General features: G+C 38.4%; 1 protein-coding gene across 1 annotated transcript in view; it reads right to left on the reverse strand.

Moving 5' to 3' along the window:
• col11a1b (collagen, type XI, alpha 1b) overlaps window positions 1-24144 on the reverse strand; it is an 80373-nt gene that overhangs the window by 33902 nt on the left and 22327 nt on the right. The window contains exons 6-33 of the mRNA XM_085388309.1: window positions 21942-22022; window positions 21449-21547; window positions 19341-19643; window positions 18156-18221; window positions 17290-17331; window positions 16867-16929; window positions 14468-14542; window positions 14009-14092; window positions 11915-11971; window positions 11408-11461; window positions 11271-11324; window positions 10846-10899; window positions 10686-10739; window positions 9914-9967; window positions 9763-9807; window positions 8972-9025; window positions 8837-8881; window positions 7798-7851; window positions 6791-6835; window positions 6547-6600; window positions 6407-6451; window positions 5725-5778; window positions 5588-5632; window positions 4622-4675; window positions 4415-4522; window positions 3434-3487; window positions 1175-1228; window positions 86-130 (exon numbers count right to left, since the gene is read on the reverse strand). Of these exons, the coding sequence (XP_085244435.1) occupies window positions 86-130; window positions 1175-1228; window positions 3434-3487; window positions 4415-4522; window positions 4622-4675; window positions 5588-5632; window positions 5725-5778; window positions 6407-6451; window positions 6547-6600; window positions 6791-6835; window positions 7798-7851; window positions 8837-8881; window positions 8972-9025; window positions 9763-9807; window positions 9914-9967; window positions 10686-10739; window positions 10846-10899; window positions 11271-11324; window positions 11408-11461; window positions 11915-11971; window positions 14009-14092; window positions 14468-14542; window positions 16867-16929; window positions 17290-17331; window positions 18156-18221; window positions 19341-19643; window positions 21449-21547; window positions 21942-22022 (1896 nt within the window). The remainder of the gene's footprint in view (window positions 1-85; window positions 131-1174; window positions 1229-3433; window positions 3488-4414; window positions 4523-4621; window positions 4676-5587; window positions 5633-5724; window positions 5779-6406; window positions 6452-6546; window positions 6601-6790; window positions 6836-7797; window positions 7852-8836; window positions 8882-8971; window positions 9026-9762; window positions 9808-9913; window positions 9968-10685; window positions 10740-10845; window positions 10900-11270; window positions 11325-11407; window positions 11462-11914; window positions 11972-14008; window positions 14093-14467; window positions 14543-16866; window positions 16930-17289; window positions 17332-18155; window positions 18222-19340; window positions 19644-21448; window positions 21548-21941; window positions 22023-24144) is intronic.

A 24144-nucleotide genomic window follows, 5' to 3' on the forward strand; every position in this document is an offset into this window, starting at 1 on the left:
TTAAAGGATGAGATTTTCATTTAAACACAATACATCATTTATGTGGAGAGCTCAGGCTGAGCTGGCAGACAGATGAATTGCCTACCGTTGGGCCACGTTGCCCTCTAGGGCCAGATTTGCCAGCAATTCCCTGAAAACAGAAAAACAAAAGTTTTGATTTAGGACAAAAACCATGCATCACCTAATTTAATACTTCTTAATATCCTGTTTGGGAAGTTTTAGCTGAGCCATCATCAGACAGAAGCAACTGTTCCAGGAGTTTGAGTCAGGGAAACAGCACTTTAGGACAAAAATAAATAAACAAATTGATGCTGTAAGTGGTTACCCATAGACACTCGACAGTTTGAACTAGCTGTCGGTTCTAGCATGCTGGGGCCGAGCATGTCTGCTTCTCAATGTCTGTATGAGCGCAGTTTCTCTTGTCAATAATAACCAGCTTCATTCTGAAACCCTCACTCTCATCCCTTTGGCTCAAACACTCACTAGTTTCATTCACACAGCTGAATATAGTTGTCAGTCCTCCATGAAGACCTACAGTACATCTTTACAGCAGTCTTCTGGGTACGGCCTTTGTAGCGCGACAGAGTTAGTGTTGAAAGCCTGCACTGAGCCTTGACCTCAAAGACATTCCAACAGCTTTGTTATAAAATAGGATGACAGTCCTCACTGATCCTGTGGCTAAAAGAAAGTAAATTGCTATAAGAGTCAAAATCAGACCCTTTGGTAGGCTAGGTTCAGTTATTGTGCAAATGTACTGTTTATAAGGTTGGGGAAACCTGCAGTCACCTGAGACTGAAGAAGTCAGTTGGATGGCCAGATGTCCAGATGAACAGAATAAACATTTTGGGATTCACTCACCTGGATGATTGAGCATGCATCAAGTCAATATCAGAAGGCTCTTACAGCAGCAGATTGATTGTTTTGGAAGCCGATGGTCATGTACATATTTTTGTACAAATTTCAGAGTTAATTTGAATGTATTGGAATCAAGTTGGGATTTTTTTAACACACACAGTAGAGTAGGCAGATCTATTTATTTGTTTTCTACCATATCCAGGCTAGCAGTGTCAAAGTTTAATCGTATGTGTGTCCTTTTAAGATGTAAGATGCCCCTTGATCACTAGGAAAGCTGAGTGACTCTGTATGCATGTATTTAATTTTTTTTTTTCCTCACCCTTGTTCCTTTCTCGCCGTTTGCCCCAGGGAATCCAGGAAAGCCATTGGAGCCCTGCAGGGCAAGTAGAGAAAAAAAGTCAGAGAGAAGGACTGAGTGAGCAAAAGGAGAAATACATTCACATATTCGAGAGCATAAAATAACACTCTGCCCTGTAACAATGTCAGTGAGACTATAGAAGAAGTAGCAGCAGTCCTTTTGCACTTTACTGAACAGGGCTAATTAATAAGAAACTTTACAGTCCTTCCACATAAAAGACTAACTTGCCAGCCGATTCATATCAGTGGGTGTGCAGTTTATAGTTTGTCATCCCCTTAGAAAAATGAACACCTTCTTTTTAAGGCATCAAAAGAACCCGGTCACTTTGACACTTTCTGACACACAGACAGACAGACAAAGGTGTTGTTAGGTTGTTAGCAAAGTGTCTAGTGAGGAGGAAGATAAAACTGGCAGTGTGAGTAAATAAAGACAAAGAAAACGGAAACGGTGGATTCTCTTTGTTACCCATCAGCAATTTAGTTAGTGGACTTTTGCAGGCTGTGCTGTCTAATGAGAATGGTGCCAGTCAAACAAATACTAGGAGTGTAATCACTGTTGGATGAATTAACAGGAGTACCAAGCAGCTTACCAATATAGCTTCCCTTCATGCAGAATTAGGCAGCATAATTATACGTTCAACCAATTTAAGTTAAACATTTCTCTGACCCAGCTGTGCTCCAAGGTCACGGGCATGTATGGGTGTGTTGAGTTTAAAACGCTCTCTGATGCACAGTATGATGCACTATAGTGCTCATTATTGCACACATGCATATGTATACAAGGAATAATTCTGTGCAGTATGGGCAAGGGCGCCACAACAGGGCAGCGTGGGCAGAAACGCAAGAAGTAAACAGCTCAACATTGTGGAGATAGCAGGAAAGGGACATCTATGCTGCTTAATTTGTTTTTCACAGAGGTGCAGTTATGGTAAACTGAAAGGAGAGCTGGTACTGGACAAGCACGACTTGCACCATGGAGATAAGACTACTGAAGCTCTTGCAAATGGCATCCAGAATTAACAGTGTGGGAAAGCTGTTAACAGAGAGTGATGGGGTGCAGCAGCCAAAAACACAGCCATTGGAGGGATTCATGCACAGGCTGATTGAGGGGGATAAAGGCTGTTAATGGGCCAAGACTTTGACCCTGAACATACTCCTGAGGACGATTTGACATTTTATAACACTGTTGATACTTTGCAATGGAAACATGGGACGAGCAGGTTCTGTCTCATACAGCACATGATCTATTTTGGGAACAGAATTTACTTTTTGGGAACTATGGAAGTCCAAAAAGGACGGTTGGGTTCCAGACAAATATATATTAAAAAATTATTTAAAAATATTTAGTCTATGTATTTGAAAAGTCAGGATGTCTTTATTATCCTTTGAGGACTATATTTGTTGGTTTTGCTATGATTACTAGCACTGAATAACCTTTACTGTACTCTGTCTATTACACAATTGTAAAATGTCAAATCTTGAAAAGCTCCATTCTAGTTAGCATAGACAGTAAATGATTTAAAAAAGTAAATACAAATTACCGAAATATACAGTTTAGAAATTTCAAATGTATTTTGTAGCTTACTCAATTTCAGGAATATCCACAGCTCACATTTTGCTGACATTAACAGAGCAGTTCCTAAATGGATGCTCTAAGACAAGTTGTATCTGACCCATCGTATCAGTGCGAGGGTGTCAGTGCTGACAGCAGCAGAGAGGAACCAGCTGCAGCAGCACATTGTGATAGTGATGCTGTGGCACAATGGTCAGCTGTTGGAGTATTCCTGGATTTTAAGGAGGGCGGACAGCTGATGACTACAGCAGGTGACCGTGCCAGTTACGGCTTCTAAAAGAGGCCTGGAGAGTGTACAGTAGGTGTCTGCTTGGATTTGTGTTTATGAATGTGTGAGTCATCAGGTTTTTGAAAGGCACGTGGTAAGAGGTTTAGATATGGGTCAGTGCTGATCAGCCAACAAAATGTTGTGAAGTCATAGAGAAAATCAATATAGATTTCTGTACATTCATATATGTAAACACATGGAGTCTGTGCACAGATACACACATACAAACAGCTTGATACTGAAGCTGAATAGTGAGTAAACACAGTGACAGTCATGCTGTGTTGTCAACCATCTACACTGCCCTTGACCAAGACACTGAACACCAAAAGCTGGAAATTATCTTCAGTATTGGATAAAAAGGGAAAATCTATGTCACACACCTTTGGCCCTTGTCTTCCAGGGTAACCAGGCAATCCAGGAACTCCAAGTTTTCCCTAAAAAAAAGAAGAAAAAACAACATAAAGGGAATCAATTGACATTTACAAACACTGGCAGTCAGACCTGTAAACTTCATTGAAATTCACAGAAGCATTGTAAAATATAAAATTTTATTTCTGGCATGTGAAGGTTTTCAATCCCACATTTATGAAACTGACATGATCCATGCAGAGGCTTTTCTGCTAATTGTGAATTCACTTTGGTCCAATCTGGTCATCTCGGATGGCGTATGGTCATTAAGATTTACACAGAATCTGATGCAACTATCCCACATGCTTTTAAAAAAAATGTTTAACCTGATTTTTGTTTCTAAGAAAAATGAGAGCCACATATGAGGATATTTGTTTCAAATTTCAATATAACAGTAGCAGTATAATGTCCTCGTAAGTGGATATCAGGCCCTTGAGTATTTTGGTCTAAATAACAGAAAATGTGATGTCCACATATGTGGACGCCAGGTCCTAGGAGGTAAAGATAACTTTTTAATATTTACAGATAAGCTCTTGATCAAGTTTATTACTGTATTTTTCATTAGAATATGGCTAGTATGAAAGAGTGCCTACCTACTTTAGGATACACAACTGTGATGTAAATCTTGTTATAGTTATAGTGTTATTTACTTGTTATGTCAATAAGAGTGTGTTAGACTAAAGTATGACGTAAGAAAGATGACAGCTCCATGAAGAAAGTTCATGGATAGGACTGTTCTAGTGCTGAAGACAGGTGGCTGCAAAGTAATAAAGTCTGAAGACTGGATAATAAAGTATTTATGTAATATGTGTTATAATGAAAAGTTATAAAATTGCACTCGCACAACTTTATCTTACACAGTTATAGATGAACTTCAACTTCAGCACAACAAAAAACATTAAACAGGAATCTGAGATTTTATATTTTAGTTCCTGTAGGTATTGGCTCCTTACCTTCTCTCCAGCTGACCCCATAGGGCCAGACTCCCCAGTCGGTCCTGACTTTCCCTTAGGACCCTCAGGGCCATCCTCTCCTCTGAGCCCTAGTACGCCATTTTCACCCTAAAGACAGCCAAAACAAAAGTAAAAAATGTTTTTTAATTGTCCTGTCAGACTCTGTAACTGCAAACCTCAGCTGTCATTTTGGAGATGATGGTTTACCTTGTCACCTTTGAGCCCCATGTCACCTTTAAATCCTGGAAATCCATCTTCTCCCTAAAGACAAAAGACGCCAAGCACTCATGTTTAAAACTAAGAGTTTAAGATACAAAATTGATCAAATATAATATATCATATGACAGCTAAGCTATGTTAGCTATAAGTAGCTAAGATATGTATAGTGGAAAAAAAAACCACTTAGCTGTATTGTTATTTAAGTGACAAAATCACAGTGACAGTTTACCACAAAAGGCTTTGTGTATGAAAGTTACATGTTGAAGAGTGTCAGGACTCTATAAGAAAGATTTATAGTGACATCTAGTGGTCGTTTAAATGAAGCATTGACACAGGGAGTTTTGAAGTTATTTTGCTGACACCTGGTGGTTCAACTTGAGAAAGCAGTTTTCAATATTTTGTCGTTTTTATTCTTTGCTTCCGCTACTGATGTCAGTATTCAGAGATATCACGATGCATGAAACCACTAAACCAAATACTAATAAATCACAACTAAGTCAAATCGTAACTTTGCATGGGTAAGAAGAGCTATGCCACTGGATTTTATTAAGGCAGAAGCATGAAAGTAGATGATTTTCTAAGAACATGCTATGAATTTTAAAGTGATGGGAAAATGGGATTTAATAATCTGACAAAAGACCCTAAAACTTACACAGAGCGAGCAATGGGATAAGTTCAACCAATGCAATCTCAGGAAAGAATGGAAACAGATCCATCTGCACTGAGACCGCTCTACAAAGCAGCCTCATTCTAGTTTAATGTTCCACACTCCATTACAGCTCAGTGGCACGAGGGTTTAACTGCCAGTGTGATGGGCCTTTAAGAGTTTTTCCACTTGCTGGATTCGAAGAAAGCCTCATTTGGGAAGAAATTACTACTCTGATGGGTCCATTTTCAAAAGAATGACATCTGTCAACAAGGGTGGGTAAAAAAAGAGGCTGGAGCAGTGTTTACCTTTTCTCCTTTGTCACCTTTAAGGCCTCTAATTCCCTCAGCGCCCTGAAAAAAGTGAAAAAAAAAAGAAGTTTAGGGAAAACTTTAGGGAAACTTTTCATGGCAGAGTGGTATTGTATGTCTGCAATGGCACATACTTTCACACCGCGAGGCCCAGGGTAGCCGATAGATCCCATAGGACCTGGATGACCCTAACGATTTAAAGAAATAAAACAGGAAAAAATGAGAAAATTCTGTAACTCTGTAGATATTTAGGTTAATAAATAAAAGCTAACAATGCTAATTTGACAGGATAGGAAAGAAAAGACATTTCACAAGTTAAACTGCAAATTGCATATAATAGCACAATTTCAATATTAACACTGATAATACCGTATTATTAACATATTACACTATTATTAATACTTATAAAGAATAGTAATACTGTATCTTTTATTCAGTCTTTTATTCAGTTTTTATCATGCTATCTAAAATGAGAGTATTTAGTGTTTAAAAATCCATGAAATAATACTGTAAAACCTCTTTACTCACTCAATAAAAACTCTGAGTATGTTAATGCCAGCTTACTGTGGTTTGTAACACAGAACAAAGTGACTAATCACAAGCCACTATGTGTGGGTCTGGTATTTTCAGAGGCAATTTACGTGATAGCATCTGAATTGCCTGCCTACATTTAACCTTGAGGCAGACTAAACTGCATCTGACAAGACTGCCAGACCTCCCTTCCTTTGTTGTGCTACTTTTGATACATTTTAGGAACAGCTGTAATGAGACACTTCTCTGTAACACTAAATTAGCACCAACTTGCATCATACTTACAGCTGCTCCTTTCTCGCCTGGAGGACCCTCTTTTCCTGGGTGACCCTACGGAAGGATGTTTAGAGATTTTCAACAGTTGGTCTTTAGGATTTTGTCAAGATGACAGAAAAAATGAAAAAGTAATCAGATGTGTTACTCACAGGAGGGCCATCGGCACCAGCTAGGCCATGCAGACCTTGCTTCCCTTGAGGTCCCTACAAAGAGAAAGGAAACAGATAGAAAGAGAAGCAGATAGAGGGGGAGATACAGACACACAGATAGCTACTTTTAGAGAGGCGAGTAAGGCCTATAGCTCAGCAGTATGTCTGCAAAATCACTTAAGAGGTCCTGACTGAAACATTTGCAGTTGTGGGGGAGGACTAAGAGGGAACTGGCTTTACTTACTTTTTCACCAGGAGGCCCGATTGGACCTTGAGGACCAATGAGACCCTGAAAGGTAATGCAGATCATATTTAAGAAGGCTTAAATGATGTGGGAAAAGAAGTGATTCATTTTGAATAAAAACAAACACCTGATATGTCCATTTGGGGAAACATATACCCTATTTTATGGTGTGCTATGCGTCACTTGCTTGATTTTAAAGTCACACTTCTTGGAGACTTCTTGACAATTCAACCAGCAAAGAATAAAATGTTAATAGCAGTTTTTCTTAGAAGCAAGCTGTGTTATTTTTCAAGGGGCCAATGCTTTCACTGGAAGGCATCAGTTTGACTTTAGCCAGGTATTAACTAAAAAGAAAGAGTTATTTATTCAACCTGTATACCATCAGGACAGGTTCCTACTAATACTTTCCAAGAGAATGACGTCATCCTGTTCAGGCTGCAAGTGTCAGCAGGACTGAAAATCTTACTTGGCAATGGCCATTTAGCCCTGGATAAAATACCGAGAGCACTGTTTTGTATTAAATATGACTCAATAATGGAATATTTTTCACCAACTGGACATTGTAATTAGGTTAAGTTCTGTCAAATGAGTACAACATGTCCAATCTTAACTGGACACAAGAGATGCTCTTTTTTGTGGAAATAACAAAACAGTGTTATTGGAAATCTTTCACTCTTCCTCAGTGTGAGTTTTCTGTCAGAATTACAGCAGCTAAAGAAATGAACGTCATAGAGGGAGAAGCGAGAGGAAGGAAAAGAAAAAAACACATCTATGGACTTTTGATTGAAAAAGCAGAGGTGCAACTGATCATTTGAGGTCATCGGGTTCCCTGCTGCACAGTGGATATGGCAGAGAGAGGATAGAGCATTAAAAGGAAGGGAGCAAAAGGAGGATGAGAGAGAGAAAAGGAGACAGTTGGAGAAGCAGTCAGAGAGACTGACTGATCAGTAAAGTTTTAAATAAAGAGACAGATACAGAAAACAAGAAAGCAAAGAAAAAAAACTTACATTTGGACCAGGCATACCCTGTTGCCCAGGAGGCCCTGCCTCTCCTTGTGGACCCTGCATTTACGAAAGAAAACAAAAATGAAGTTGCAAATATCTCCAGTGATCGCAATGAATGCATTTTTTTCCCAACTGTATGCTTTGTTACGCACGACTATCAATGGAAGAATAACTAGTCCAGGGGAAATTGGATACTTCATACTGAAAACAGTCAAACAACAATCTGATTCACTCAAAGTACGAAATGGAGAAAGTGATGAGGTATAAAACTAATCGGAATGGTGATGAGTTGTTTGGCATTTCTGTTGGGATTCAGTATGTCACAACACAAATACATAAAAAACAAAAGAAGAGACCCATGTGAAATCTACTCCAGCTGTTACAACAAACAAAATAAAGAGGCTCTATTCACAGTGTTCCAGGTTCCCTGACAGTGCATTTAAATAGATTCACCCACTGTTCTTATGTTCCTCCGGTAAAAGGTGCTCTAAAAACCCCCATATGGTGGAGAATTTTGTGTGTGCCATAATTGTTTAGAAACCCTCCTGGAAGTCCTATCGTAGTGGTAATTTTAGGTTTCTTGTTTTTTGGAATGTTGAGCTCAACACCAACTTTAAGACGTTAATGAGAAACACACTGAATGCCTATTGTTCTATACTCCTCTTCAGCTGGTTGTTTCTTTGCCTTGCTGACTCAGTGACCACAGACAGTATGTGGGCTTGTTTCACTGTCTTGACCATTGATCTGCAAACCTCACTCACACATCCCACTGAGACCCTACAGGAAGATAAATCCATGATGGGACCATTGACATACAGACTTTTCCATTTAAACCCTTGAGTGCGCAGAAAGTACGGCAGAAACTCTGAGGAGCATGATTTAACTATTATCTGATGACTAAAAGGGCCTGATTCCTGTTAGAGTAAACAGGGGTTAAAAGCCAATGACATGTTATACAGCAGAAAAAGAAAAAAAACCTCAAACTGCTTAGTTGGTTCTGTACATATTCATTGATCTTTAATATGAAGAAAACATTTCTTACCATATTTCCTTTAGGACCAGGTTGCCCATCAAGACCAGGAAGACCCTAAAGAGATCAGTTTTTGATGTTGTTTAAGAAGAAATAGGACACGATAAACAGTTTGGAGATTAAGTGATGAGGATTTACTATACTTACACGCTGTCCTGCGGGGCCAGAAGACCCTCTGGGGCCAAGCAAACCTCTAGGACCCTGTATTTTAAGACAAATATAAACTGAAGAAAACTGTATAAACTAATGCATAAACACAAAGTTCTTATACTGATTGTTTATTTGTTTGCTTTTGCATTTCCAGTGTATCTGTGCAGATTAAATGCCTAAATTATGGCATCAATGTTCTATGACTTCCCACACATGTGAAATGCTGACCTCATGTGGTCATCTATGAAAACTACTGCACAGAATACGCATGAGAGCAATTTCTCATGTCAAAAGCCTAAAATTATACACTTAGAATGAGCGCACTTAGTCTTTCATCTATTGACAGTGGATGATGAAATTCTGCACAACTGGCCCTTTAAAAAGATTGTGCTATTTTTGGGTATACCAGGGAGCAAACTATTTCTATTGCAACTCTATGCTCCATTTGAAGAGCACTGGGCAGAATATGTCAGTTTCTGGAAAGTAATGACTGAAAAACACATTCATGGTTCTATTTTCTGATCTGTTATGTAAAGCCTTTCTGCCATGGCAAGGTCGAGAATACAATGGTAATGGTCCTTCCCAGAGAGGAACGTCATTATAGCTGGAGTAAAGAGAGGATTGCAGAGCTATAGGTTTATATCAGTTAAACAAGAAAAGAAAAGAAGAAAGTTGATGAATGAGACCTGTGTTAGTATGAAAATTGAGCACATGGTTATATTTTCAGCAAATTCTGATGTTTGACATGGTGGTTTAATCTTGTTTTGACAGCTAATAAATGCACTTACCATCTCTCCGGCCACACCTCTCTGTCCAACCTGGCCATCTTCACCCTTTTGTCAGAAAAGAAAATAGTAGATTATTAACAGATGTTATGTAATTTTGAAGAAAAATGTCAACATGACTAGCTAGATTTTGAATAAAGTGCTAGAGTCTTACTCTTGGGCCATCTTCTCCTGGGGGTCCTGGAGGACCTGTCGAGCCCTGGTCTCCCTGGGGAAAACAATCACAGAAGAGAGATATCAAAAAACATTAGGATGTTAGGGTCAAGAAAGAATCTCTGTAACTAAGAAAAAAAAAAGAAACAATCCTTTAATTAAAAAGGCGTAACACGAGCCAAAAATTGAGAAAACACAGAAAATGCTGTTAAAAAAAAAAAATCAGCAACAAAGCTGCCTTTAATCTACAGTAAGCACGGTTACCACAACTGGCATGGACCTATATGGTTTGCACTATTTATATACTGTTAAGGGATTGGCCTTGTAATTACTTAGTATAGGATAAGACATGAAACCCTGTCTAGAAATACCTCTCTGTGATCTTTGTCCTTTCTTTCTGGGCTCTCCATATAGCCCATGTTACACAAACACTAAAATCAGCAGTCTTCATCTACCACCAGGACCGGTTAAACTCAGCCCAAGTGGTTTTTGAGTTAACCCCATCTTTCATAACTGGGTCAAACGCCCTAATGAGTTCCACTGGTTCAGAAGTTATGTCTGTCAGCACTGGGGTGCACATGACTTGGATGGAGTGGCCGTTAAATGACAAATCAGCACCGATGCGTCGTTCAAGGGCAATAAGTGTTTGGGCCTAAAGATGACTTTGGGACTCTGGGATTTTTATTTTTGGAGTCAGATATAAGTTTTCTGTGATGTCTGTCCTCTGACTTTATGCATTTAACAAGAGACAGATTTGCTCCTTTGATACTTACTCTATGTCCCTTCTCTCCGGGAAGACCAGGGAGACCATCAAAACCTCGATCGCCCTGAAAAGGCACGGCAAGAATTGGTAAGGCGTATCAATCAGTATGACAGGTATCACTTTGAAGACACAGCGAAGCCCAAACAATGCTTCAAACGTAGCCAGTTTACCTTGCCTCCCGCTTCTCCTGGCATTCCTCGTGCACCGTCAGCTCCATTTCGACCCTGGAGAACATGCAGATATCACGTAAAGTTCTACAGAAATCTTATTCGAAAAATATTCAGTTACTGCAGATATTTGCTGAAAATAAACAAAGTGATGATGCTTTAAATTTTTTAACTACTTCATGCTTAAATAAACACAACTTTTAGTTTAAACAGACAATTATTGGGTGCAGCTGAATTATTTGAAATGGAGCCATGCCTGAAACGAAACAGACTTTTCTCTCTGGAAACTGTATGTGCTGTTCATATTTTATTAAATATGAGGAATTTAAACATATTCTTCTATTATAATGCAACATTGTTCTGGAGAAGATTAACCATTAAAAACTTGACAGTATAGAGACCTAAGACCTTAGGGAAAGTACTCTTACCCTTTTTCCTGATTTTCCTGGTGGACCAGTTGGGCCTTGTAGACCTCTGGGTCCCTATGGAAAAGATATATAAATATTTCAATCAAGCAATAACAAAATTAAAGAAAAGATAATATAACAAAGCATTTTCATCCTACCTGTGGCCCAGTATCACCACTGTCACCTTTAAGTCCAGGAGCACCAGGTCCACCCTATTTAGAATGAAAAATAAAAAATACAGATACAAAAACACACACCAAGATTGTTTTAGTGAATGAACACATCTTCAGTGATGTCAGACATTTTGTCATTTCATTATTTCACTGGGAAATCAGTATAATCCCGGTTGGAATGGAAACTAATGTGGATGTAAACACACAAAATGTAACATCTGGATGACAGCACTGGTCGTTTCCAAGACACAACCAAGACATAAAAAAAAAATCACAAGCAAGTCATTTGCAATTATTTAAAATGGATAAAGATCGATGAAATTAAATCAAAACTGGTGGTAGTGTGTGGGTATGAGTGAGTCGATACATTATCAGCGAGTGTGGAAGGAAGCAATAAAGGATTTAAGGAGAATGGTAGACAATAAGAAGTTCAAATTATTGACTGTATTTCTCAAGCTTAAAATGTGCAAATGTGTGTTAAACAGCACTTACCACAGGCCCAGATCTTCCTGCCATGCCCACTGGCCCTGGAGGACCTCTCATTGTCAGCTGTGGATCAGACAGAAGCAACCTATAAACAGCTTGTCACCAACTGCAGAGGCACTCTTGCATCCACATTTGTCTATTTATCTATCTAGAAGAGCTTGAAGTGCTTTGTTTCAAATATTTATATTGAATCGGCTTTGCATGCAAAAAAAAATACCTGTACTAAAGCGTGAATTTATCTTGGCACCATAACAGTTCTGCAACTATTAAAGAAAACGCTAATAAGAACTCTTTCTTTTAGCCTCTGTCGGACATGGAACCTTACAGAGTGCAAACTTTACTTTGTTCTTGTTCACGGTTTGCCACTCGGCTCATGGTTGACCACAGCATTGTACTGCCAAAAATGATGTCTGGAGTTTATTTGCAGTGTGACTACTGAATGAAATAAATTGCTAATTTAAAGAATGCTAGCTATACTAGTATGCTATACCAAGACTGAATCATGAAATTTGTTAACTTATGTGTATTTTCAGGAAAACAACTAAATACAGAAGCACTGAAGAGCACTTCACCTTTAACCTTCTCAAGGCAGACGTTGCCGATTTGCAACAGTTAACTCATTCACTGCCATTGACGTCTATAGCCGTCAATTGCAGTGAATGAGTCAATGGGTTTAACTCATTCACTGCCAATGGCTGGCAGTGAATGAGTTAAAAACGAACAACCTGATTACCCCACATACATATTTTATGAGTTTTTTTTTTTTACTCAGAAGTACCACTGCAGGACTTGGTTGTGCATTAGCAACAAAAAACTTAATTTGAGCCTGAGAGGGTTAAGAATCGGCCCTGAATAATTAAAATTTGTGAAAATAATTCATGCTCAGAACATTCTGGGCCTTTTTGTTTATTTCCTCCATCAGACCAAACCTTTGGCATAATAGACAAATATAGAAAGGTGACAAGTGCTTTCTAGACATTACTAAACTCCAGTGTTGGTAGCCCTCCAACTCCACAGAATGTGTTAATATATAGTATTTGTGCAATACTTAATGAACTCCATGTGTTCAACCTGTTTTTCAACAGTGTTATGGTTGTCTGGATCCCTGAGTGGGTGTGAACATCTGTGCTGGATTTATATACTACCAAACATGACACAGGTCCATATCTTGGAGTTCAGGATTTATGAATAATGATTCCTTCTGGTATTTTTTACTATAATTTCTGTTATTTAATGGTCATTTTCATGGTCTACATGACGTTACTGTATCAGTTCTATGTAACCTACTTCTGTCATCCTTGAAAACGTACCGTTTGCCACAACAGTCAGTGCCCTTCCAGTTGACCCATACATACACCTATAAGCTACTTCGTTCACAATATCAACCAATCAAGGTGTGATTGGAGTGCAGACTTTCACATTTAACAAAATTATTGGACTAACTGTTTAGCTATTACAGCCATTTTTATACATAGTGCCCTATTTTCAGATGCTCAAAAATAACTAAACATAATAAAATTATTATAAATACAAGGATTGTTTTTAATTGTTGAATGAAAATCCTTCATTCAAGTCCAAACTCTAGAATCAGTGAAGCAAGTCAGTAAAGTCTAGACGGCACGGAGATCACTAAATACTTCACCCTTGAGATACTCTGCAACTCTGCTAGGTCTTCACTGCAGCTGCTCCTTGTTTATGGGTCTTTCTGCCTCCAATTCTCTTTTTAGTAACAACGAATGATGCTCTATTGTGCTGAGATCAGGTGACTGACTTAGTAAATGAAAAATATTTCATTTCTTTGCTTAGAGAAACTCTTGGACTGCTTTTGCAGGATACGTTGGGTCATATGTGGTGTGCAGAGGCTTTAGCCCTGTACATTTCAGTATTCATCTTACTACTTCTATCAGCAGTGACATCATCAAAAATCACTACTAGCCAAGAAGCAGTGGCAGCCGCGGCAAAGTTTGCTATAACTTTGTCTCCATCATGTTGGCTAGATGGTGCAGTATGTCACAGATCATAAGCTTTTCCTTTCCTTCTAAATATTTTTTTCAAGTTAATTTTAGTAACTCTGGGCTCATATTTACCAATGATACTCACCCTAGCCTGAGACAGAATGGCTTGAGCCTGAGCTTCCTGGGCTGTAATCACAGGTCCTTTGTGTGCTTCACCACCTGCGCGGAACTGTTAGCCACAAAAGGAAGAAAGCAACATGATTAAAAACAAACTGACTTATGTTGTTTTTACAGTGTGACACGTCCAATGGTCATCCCCGGTGAGTGTGTTCAAATCTGCACTGTGTTCTGGTAAAGCGTCTTACACACACCACAGTCAAATATCTGTCACCTAGCCTTTATGGCCTCAGTCACTGGTTCTACTCCATTGCACTGGCTGACATTTACAAGGTAGGTGATTTGTAACCCAAAGAAAATAAGGCTGCAATCCTTTGGCCTACTGTTGATGCAATGAGGTAAACTTACTAAATGTAGCAAGTTCACAGGCTAGTGCCTGAGATGAAAGGAGTGCAATATGACCAGCTCTGAAAGCAGGAAGACTTACTGGAAGCATCAGAATCGTCCCTGGAGGCCCAGGAACACCATCTGAACCAGGAATACCAGGACGCCCAGGAGAGCCCTGGAGAACCACACGAGAGAGGAGAAATCAACAATCAAGCTAAAGTAACAGAATACCAATTAACTGCAAAACTGTAATTCAAAAGATTTTAATATACAGGAGTCCAGTTAACTAACACCCCCCAAATTATTGAATTCAAATCAGCCAGTGCTTCAGTTAACTTGTAAGCAAGCATGTAACATTGTTATGAATAATTAATATGTGGTTAAGATAAGATATGCAGTACTTTACTTATCCCAAAGTTAATCCCATATCCTGAAGGGGCTGCAGCAAAGTCCAAATAATAATAATAAGAGAAAACTCCTAATAAATAACATCTGCAATAATTACAAGGCAGAAACTAAAGAAATCTCTGTTCACAGTAAACCCCTGTTTATCTCCAACAATCACTTCAAAGCCAAAGTCTTCTTTCTGTATTGTTGTTCTTTATTCTGAAAACAAAAATTGACTAATCCTACTAAGATTAATTCAACCACAACTAAAGTATTTATTTATTATTATCACTGACTTTACCAAGACTAAATATCCACAGTCGTGGCCTTGAGAGGAATAAGGCTCATTAAATTAGAGGGATTTAAAATTTCTTCATTGAATGAAAAATGGAGAGTGTTTTGCTAATTTTAAAGTTCACCCCAAGAGAGAAAGAATATTTGTGGCCAACGGGTAGAATCTGAGGAAATACATAATTTGAAAGGGATAGATTCTTTTAATGCCATTGGCCAAACTGACATTGTTAATTTAAGACTGAGTTTGGTCAGCCTTTAGCTCCATCTCTTTCATATCCACATACTGTCTGCTTCAGCTTAGGCACCAACATGCACACTTCAGCTTTGCATTGTAATACTCCTACCTTGCTATATTCAGATGCCACCGACAAGCATGGAAAGTTATGGTGTAAGCTTGCAAAATCACTACTATTGTCACTACAAATTTGATTAAGATTTGTCAGCATCTGTGCCAAATTTTTCTGTATTGTAAACACAATATGTAAAAAAAAATATATCGGCATAAAAGATAACAGTATGAACAGAAGTGTCAATTTTTTACATGTTTTTGATGAAAGAAAAACAAAACAAAGAAATAATCTAAAATAAGATCAAGCCTAAATAGTATCTCCTGCTTCTCAGGAAACCAGCATCGACTTTGCAGTCTAGTCATGCACGACAATCTCAGACTACTTAAATTGATGCCATGTGTTCCCCGTGCTCTGATCTGCATTTTCTCAGTTCCTGTGAATATGCTTCATCCATTACCATTATTGTAAGCATAGTGGCCTCTAGTGTTAATGAAAGTCCTATATGGCTGGGAAAATGTTTCAGTGGAAATTAGGGAGGTGGATCATGAAAAAAATGAGCAGATCAAACGCTGAGTGCAGGCAGATCCTACGCAACGGAAAACCACCAGACTTAAGAAACAAGTCACTTTTAATGCCCCTGTCAATCTTAAGCAAGACCGTTTCTCATGGGGTTGTTAAGGGAGGGGGACAGGACTTCTGGACTAACAAAATATTTTTGATCACTGTTAGTCAATGGAACAAAAGGCCTTTTTGTACTGGCCATACTGACGGAGGCGTGTTGGTGTATTTTTATGTTGACAATTATATGGTTAATCTCTAGTGAGAGAGTAGATGTGCTAAAAGGCAGATGAAAGGGGGGCTGCAGAGCATTCATCACATTTGGAAAAATGCAAGCTGAGCTCCAGCTTTCTGGAGGGGACAGACACTTATTATGTTGCAGCCAATCAATCAAATAAATGAGCCACATGGCTGAGAAAAGAAATGTTTGGGGATAATTTATGCTTCTACATATTTTACAGCCAATTCCTTGCATTTCTCACCAATCCTTAAGCATACCAGGCCTACTTCTCAGAACCTTTCTTTGTTGCTATATTGACAGTTTATGGGCATCTCATTTCCCTGCACCACTCCTCACTAATCCCTCCTACTGCCACAGTAGCAAGCTGTGTCCAATGGTATTATTCATTCCATGGCACTGAAACTATGCTCCACAGCTTTCCAGTAGAGAAGAACAGAGAAGGATAACAAACACAGGGACATTTTTTATTGTACTGAACCCAATTATCCCGCATGAAGAATTAATGGCTATCTAGAGCTTAGATTACCATATTTTCACAATGTAACATAAATAAAGTAATAAATTTAAATATTTTTATAACAACGTCTCTGTAAATAACTAGTCAAAGGTGCAGATATGTTATCTTTAATTTAACAACAAGTGTATTTTAAGGTTTTATAACAAGGAGAAAACAAAAGCTTTTCAAATACATCTTTAATTAGTTGTACAATTATTGCAACCTTCACTCACCCTCTGACCAGGGTCTCCTGGTGGACCTGGGGAACCTTGCAATCCTGGGTTACCAGTAACACCCTGAAACCAGACGTGGATACACTTAGCATTTTATCCAAGCTACTGCTAACCAGCATTCCCACCACAGTCAGTCTATCCAACGCTTTATATGTATAAGCCAACAAAGACAGAAGCAAAGACACTGGTTTGAAAGACATAAGCCTCAAAATGAAACAGCCTCATACCCCCTTCCTCCCCTTGCATTTCACAGACACAGACATACACACATTCATGCACAAGTACACATTCTGACAGTCTCTCCCAGCTCAAGCTTCACTGGCGATCAGGACTGACGCTCTTTCCATAAAGACATTTTTTCCTTCTTTAGCTGTTCTCCATCTGTGGAAGCCAGACAGGAGTGTGGGAGAACGTGATACTCACTGCTGGGCCAGGGGCTCCTGGGGGTCCTTCTACAAGCATCCCCTGAAAAAGGAAAAAGTGGATGCAGTAGCATTATAGGGCATCCTGTAAGTTGTTGCCCACAGGCAATGGAGAGTGAGGCAAAAAATAGGAGACATGCTTGTTTGATGTTGAGGATCTTACTCATAGCTAAATGACCAGTGCTCTAGTTATCTGATACTTCTAAATGTGTGTGTGTGGTCAAAATACTTGAATGGGAGCCTGTGGTGGTACAAACAGTATGGGAAGAGAGATGTTAACTACTGCTGCTATTTTGGACACTGTTTAGCCTGTTTAAACTGTATAGGTTGAGGGACTTCTTTATGTGACTGTGGTTGTATATACAGCCTATATGTAAATCTCTCCAGAAGGCAAGCTACCCATGGCTGCCACTGCCCTAAGTAAAATCAAACAGCTAAAGTTACTTTGCACTGAAGTAAATTAAGGCACAGACAAGAGTAAATCAAGTCTGAAAGATGTTTGTGATCTGATGAAATTCCTCTAAAACAATTAAAAAAAATATGCAAAATAATTTGATTGTGACATATAAATCACTGCGTGCAAGTAACATAGTGAATAGATATGAAAGTAGGCTGAGAATAATTATGAAAATGTGCTACTTGTCTGAAAAATATGTTGGTTAGAATAACAAAGAAAATATAGTGTACCAGACACAGACCAGTGTAGAGTATTAGAGTATTAGGATCTCTACAATTAAATTATTCTTAGCAATATGTTTGTTTCTTAAATATTTTACTCAGTTAGTATGTACCTATTTATTTAACTTGAACCTTTAATGGAAAGGTTTATTCTCAATAAGAGAAAGATGAGAAAGACTTTTCACTTACGGGCTCTATGACAGCAGGTTCGCCCTTCTCTCCTTTTTCTCCCAGGTACCTTTGACCTCCATGCACCTAAAGACATAGGACATACCAGGTGAATTTCTTTACAAAATAGAAACAAAAGCTTGACTTTTTGTTTCTAAAGACAGACCATCAGTGGTTTAAAGAACAAAAATGCAAATTGTGATATCAATGAACAGCAGATGTCTTGCCTGAAGCCTCCTATACTTAAAATAGTGACAAAATTGCCCATAAAAAGTAAAACTTTACCAAAATGATGACTAGTGTCCTGCATATTTTTTCAAGGCAAAAAAAGGTGTTTTTTTCTACTGGAAAAAAAATATCAAATGTCATTTTGCAAAAAGCTATAATTTAGGATATGGTCTGACTACTACTTATTAGTTATCCCAAAAGCCAGGAACTGCCCAAAAAAACCCTACTGAGCATGAATGTAGAGGTCGTTAACTGACACTATCCATACAATGACTTAACATGAGAAGAATTCACAAAGAAACAACCACAGTGTTTCCAAAACCCACAAGATTGTACAGTTCAACCTAAAGAGGAAACCAGTACTTAATGAGAAAGTCATAGAGAAAGGCTGAGACTGTGCAGTAGAAAGCAAAAACTGAGCAGTTAAGACTGAACCTAAGGAGACAGATCCCAAGCCAAGATCCAGACAGAGCCTGTGTCACTTCCTGATACTGAGAATCCTGAGGCAAAGTACAGGGCTGGAAACAAGTAACAATAGACACTAGGTCAGCAATTTCTGTCTGGCTTTATAGTTTGATCTAGACGGATTTAATGAAGAAAAGACATATTTGTAGATTTTGACTGACTACACAGTATGATCTAAAATCAAAATTGGTGTGACAACTAGTGTAAAGCATCTTTGGTAAACATTCAAGGTCACTGAGTTCAAGAGGTCATAGAAGGTCAACATCTGCTTATGTGTAAAAGACAAGGTGTGTGTTTGTGGTCTACTTGTGTATTTAAGTTTTGTCCCTGAGTAGGCAGAACGATCCAAGCTAACATTAGAAACAACAAACACAAAGGGCACCGAGAATACTCCATCAAACAAATGCTATCAACATGTTCTCCATCCTTCCACATTCCTGAACACCACCTCTACCCCCTCCATGCCCGACCCCCATCCCTCTCAGCATGACTCCTAAGCAGTCCAGCACTTACACTGCTCTCTTTGATATCTGTTTCAGCTGGAGCACCAGGGCCAACATGTTCCTCATGTGGTACAGATGTAGGCTTGGCGTTGTAGTCGAATTCATCATAGCTTTCATAATTATATTGCTTCTCTGTAAACTCTTTGTCGCCATATGCATTCAGGTCGTATTCCTTAAACTCATACACGTCAGTCCCTGGATCCACCTTCTCCTGGGTGTCCACTGGGGCAGCAGTTTCCACACCAGTAGTGGGATCTACCCCGACCTGTTCCACACCAGTGATGTAATCATCCACTATTTCCTCTACGTACGCCTGGGATCATTCAAGGCAATGCAAACAGAAGGAACAACAAGGTTTGGTTAGTGAAATGAAACCATGGGACCAATGACAATTATTCATGTGTTTTACAAAGTCAAAACAGTAATAAGCACTCTGTTTGAGCAAAAGTACTATATGGCAACTAATTTTCTAGTTAGTTCTACACACATGTCTAATTTGGTACAGCTAAATGTACAAATCCACATGTGTATTGTTAGTAAGCAATGTTACTAAGATTAACATCTGTAATCACATCAATATACCAATATTTTACATTATATATCATCAATATAGCAATTATTTATTCCTTGCAAAACAGCTGGAGTAATTTCAAACTGATATATTTTTTTTAAAAACCAATCACATAGGCACAATATGATTCAAACTAAAAGCTGAAACAACAAAACAACAAAACAAAAAAGGGGGTAATTTAGACAACAAAAACAATAATTTAATCCAATTAATAATAATAATGCAAATGCGTATATACAAATATTTTGAAGAACTTTGATCCGATGAAGAATAACTCAGGACTAAAACAGTAAAAAGTAATGTAAGCGCAGAAACTGAAGCACTGCACTGATGTCAGTCACAGTCAAACACAATGGGAAAATATCCAAGCATCTCATAAGCACAGGAGTTTCCACCAATACGCTTTTGTACTTTAGCATTGTCTGTCGACTACACCGCTGTCCTCAGTATTTAGGCATGCATTCCTACAAAAAAATTTTTTTCCCTCGGATACTCCACCATCCCATCATTTTAAATTAACCTGAGTCCTGAGCTAATTGAAGCTGCATTGTCTATCTTAAGGTACACACAAAGCAATCAGCGATCATTTGGCTGCCAGAGAACAGTATCATATTGTTTTGGTTGAACCCCCAAATGTTCCTCATTATCTTGTGTTTTGTGTGATGGTTTAGCACAAATTAAAACAGGATCTGCCAAATTCAGACTATGGAAGAAATATCGGGGATGTGCCTGTGTAGTGATTTTCCATTGGTTACAGTTCATTAAATGACAAACTTTTCCTGCTTTTGTCTTTATTCAAACTCTGTTTGATGGAGGCTGTTTCTCATGGAAATCAAGTAGTGGAGTAGGCTGTTTGATGTTAATGATGCCGTGTTGGATTGTGACCTCCAAAGATGATCATAAAAATCTGTCTTGTTGCCAGTGATGCCTTACGGTTTTACTAGCATTTCATTTTAAACCCATTTACCAGGAATTGAAACAAAACTGGAATCCAGATGTTAAATTTCAAATCAATGACACAGATAATTTTCTACATTCAGAGGAAGTTTATCCTGCAGGGCTTATTTTAACAAACACTTTCATGGTTATGAAATTGATCTAATTTAATAAAACCAAAATTTAAGGTAACACTAAATTTAATATCCTAATGAGATTATCAACCAACCACTAATTATGTACAGTCACAAACAAGTTTACGTAGAAATCTGTGATAGTTCCCAGAAGTTTCTAATAGCTCTTCACCACAATCTATGGTAATCTTTCCAAGGTTCCTCGTTAAAACCTGCTGATTGCTCTTAAAAGCAAAAAGTACAGCACAATAAACATTTTGCATAACTAGCATCATATTGTGTGGAATGACCATATTTGACATGTGTGTATCCAGAAATAACTTTCACTGTGCCTGTACCTCCTGATGGTGATCAAACATGGTTATAGAATTAAAGTAATTTTATAAGATATAGACCTCAGGACATTTTCCCATAGCTTAGTTATCAAACATTTTTAAAATCTCAGGGTTTTAAAAATAAGCAGTTTTAAAAAGTTACCTCGCCTTGTCCTGCAGTATCAGTGGGATTCTCAGGTTGACTTCCATCCACTACGGTGTAGTCATACTCACCTGTATAATAGTCTCCACCCACATTTGTCTGAAATTGGAGCAAGAACAACACAGGGAAGGTTTGTAACGGGTAAAATACAGTAATTATCACCAATCTTGGTGATGTAGATGTCTTCATCTGCCTCTAGCACACCCTTTCTCAAACAAAGAAACACAAAGAGAGCTAATTTTATAATTATGATTGTAATAGACATGTGAAAATTATTGCTACAGAATTAAGTATATCCAGAATATGTATCATAATGAGCAATAAAAGCAACTAACAATTGCTCCAATAAAAGAAATGTAGCCAAGAAATACAACCAACAGAGACAGAGAGGGCAAAAATGAGACGATGAAAAACTAAAAATAAGGGAAAAAAGGAAACCATACATATATGTCGTTCTTGGTGACACCCATAATAACTGCTTGTCAAGTTTTACCTGAGTTTTGGCTGCTTCAGTAGGGGAAGGGTCAGTGGTTATCTCTCCCTCACTGTAGTCATAGACATCATAGTTAGGATACTGTTAAAAAAAAAAAAAAAAAAAGGAAAAAGAAGAGGCATCCACAATCAATTAGTTGGTGCGATCATGTAAATAAAGCAGCACGATGTCTTCATTTACAGACAATGTACTTCATTTACATGGCAAGTAAGCGTTCATGCTTCTCAAAACTGGTTAAAATCCAAACTTAAACCACACAAAACATTAAATATATAGCTTCTTGCTATTTTAAAAATAGCAATGGCTGGTTGATGTTAGGGGAGATTTTACATCCATATGAGGAAATGAAATCCTTTAGCACATGGATGAATGGAACATTCCTTTATCCTTCCCCTTCCTCTGAGAGACCCTCCTGAACATAAGCAAGCAAACAACAATTAAAATTCCTGTTTGCTGCTGACAGGAGGTTAATAGGTTAATGCAATGCCAGTGAAAATGTATCTGCTTCTGCCGCTTAATTTGAATGCCAACAATTGCTGGCGGCTTTCATTAGTGGCTCTTTAAAAGACAAAACTCAAGCTGTACAGAATCACCGCAAGACGGTAAATTATGGGGAGCATACAGGATAGAGCAGCAGGGGATAAAACCATTGTTCCTCTATTTTAAAACCTGACTCCTATAAAAAGAAAAACACTCACACACCCACTGGGGTATTGGAATAGTCATCGTGAAAACAATGCATTTATCTGAACAATGTGTGCTCATCAACTTCAGATGGTGATAATGGTGATGTGTGCATTATGTTGCTGTTTATATACATTTTAAACATTAATTCAACCTGCCCTGACCTGAACCTGAGGAAATATCATAATATACACTCTGCAAGACTGAGTCAAATTTATCTTATTCTCCTTAAGATGAGGTAGAGGAGCAGATGAGCGCCACTCTTAAAGCTTGTCATTAAATATCAAGCTGCAGCCTGGAGAAAATTGCCTTAGCTTAGGAGAAACACTCAAGGAACAAGGAAACATTTTTATCTTGGCTGACTTAAGACAAATCAATAAATCATATGGTCTAAATTATCTTTAAAATGTATTATGCTCATCATCTTTTGGCTTTAACTTCATATTTACAGTAAAAAGAGCAGACTTCTATCTACTTCTAGCTTCTTCTCATCTAACCCTAGACCAAAGAAAGCAGATGTGTATTATATGTTTAAATACTTAAAATCACCATTTAATGGGCATTTATTGTGATACTGCCCATAACCAACAAAGTGTTATGCAAATGAGTCACTGTAGTCCTTTAAAAGAAAAAAAAAGAAAACTTTTAGTTGTCCTAACACTGTCAAAACAGAGGCAAAGTAGATTAAGTTACCAGACCAGCCCCTAATGCTACACTCTATGCGCAGGAATAAATATTAGTCCCTGGACAACTGCTAAGCTCATAAAAACAATAAAAGAGCCACGGCCTGCTGCAAGGCTGGCCTGGCGTCCGTTCAGCGGCCCAGAGAGGGAGAGGTCACAGAAGAGAGAAGTTCTGGCCAGACTGACTGAAATGGCAGAGAGGGAGAGGGAGAGAGAGCGAGAGAGAGAGAGAGAGAGAGAGAGAGAGAGAGAGAGAGAGAGAGAGAGAGAGAGAGAGGGGGGGGGGGGGGGACAGGGTTAGATGGAAATAGGGAGGGAGAGAAAGAGAGGGAGAGATAGAGAATGAAGAAATAATTTATAAAGATTTATGGTGTTGAAGTGCTTGGCTGAGCTGAAGGCCTTCACCACAGGCATGGATGAAAGACGTAAATACTAAGGGGTGCTTATAAAAAAGAGCACTCCCCCCAGCTTCCTTCTCCATCACTCCGCTTGCTCTTTTAACCAAGCTGGTAACATGTGGTTCATGACCACTTGCTTCAGGACAAAATCATTTCACCTAACAAAGGTAAATGTAACAGTTTGGGCTAAAAGATCACAAAAATATCCTTTTCAACAGTGATTTGTCATTTTCAGGAAATGTTTTTCAGTTGTGCATGAGTACATAACTTTTTTTAAAATACTGATCTGGAATGAAGGAAGAACATTCTTGTTATAAGTGTACAGAAACCAACAATGAATAAACCAGATTTACAAGGTTTTTAAAGCCAAAACATTCCCTGCAGTCTATTTGAATTGACAAGCTCCTTGTGTTGCTGCCGAGAACTAACCTGATGATG

This window comes from Rhamphochromis longiceps, linkage group LG18 (genome assembly GCF_057381845.1).
Source record: "Rhamphochromis longiceps isolate RC_006_pf linkage group LG18, R_longiceps_female_GT1.1, whole genome shotgun sequence".
NCBI lineage: Eukaryota > Metazoa > Chordata > Actinopteri > Cichliformes > Cichlidae > Rhamphochromis > Rhamphochromis longiceps.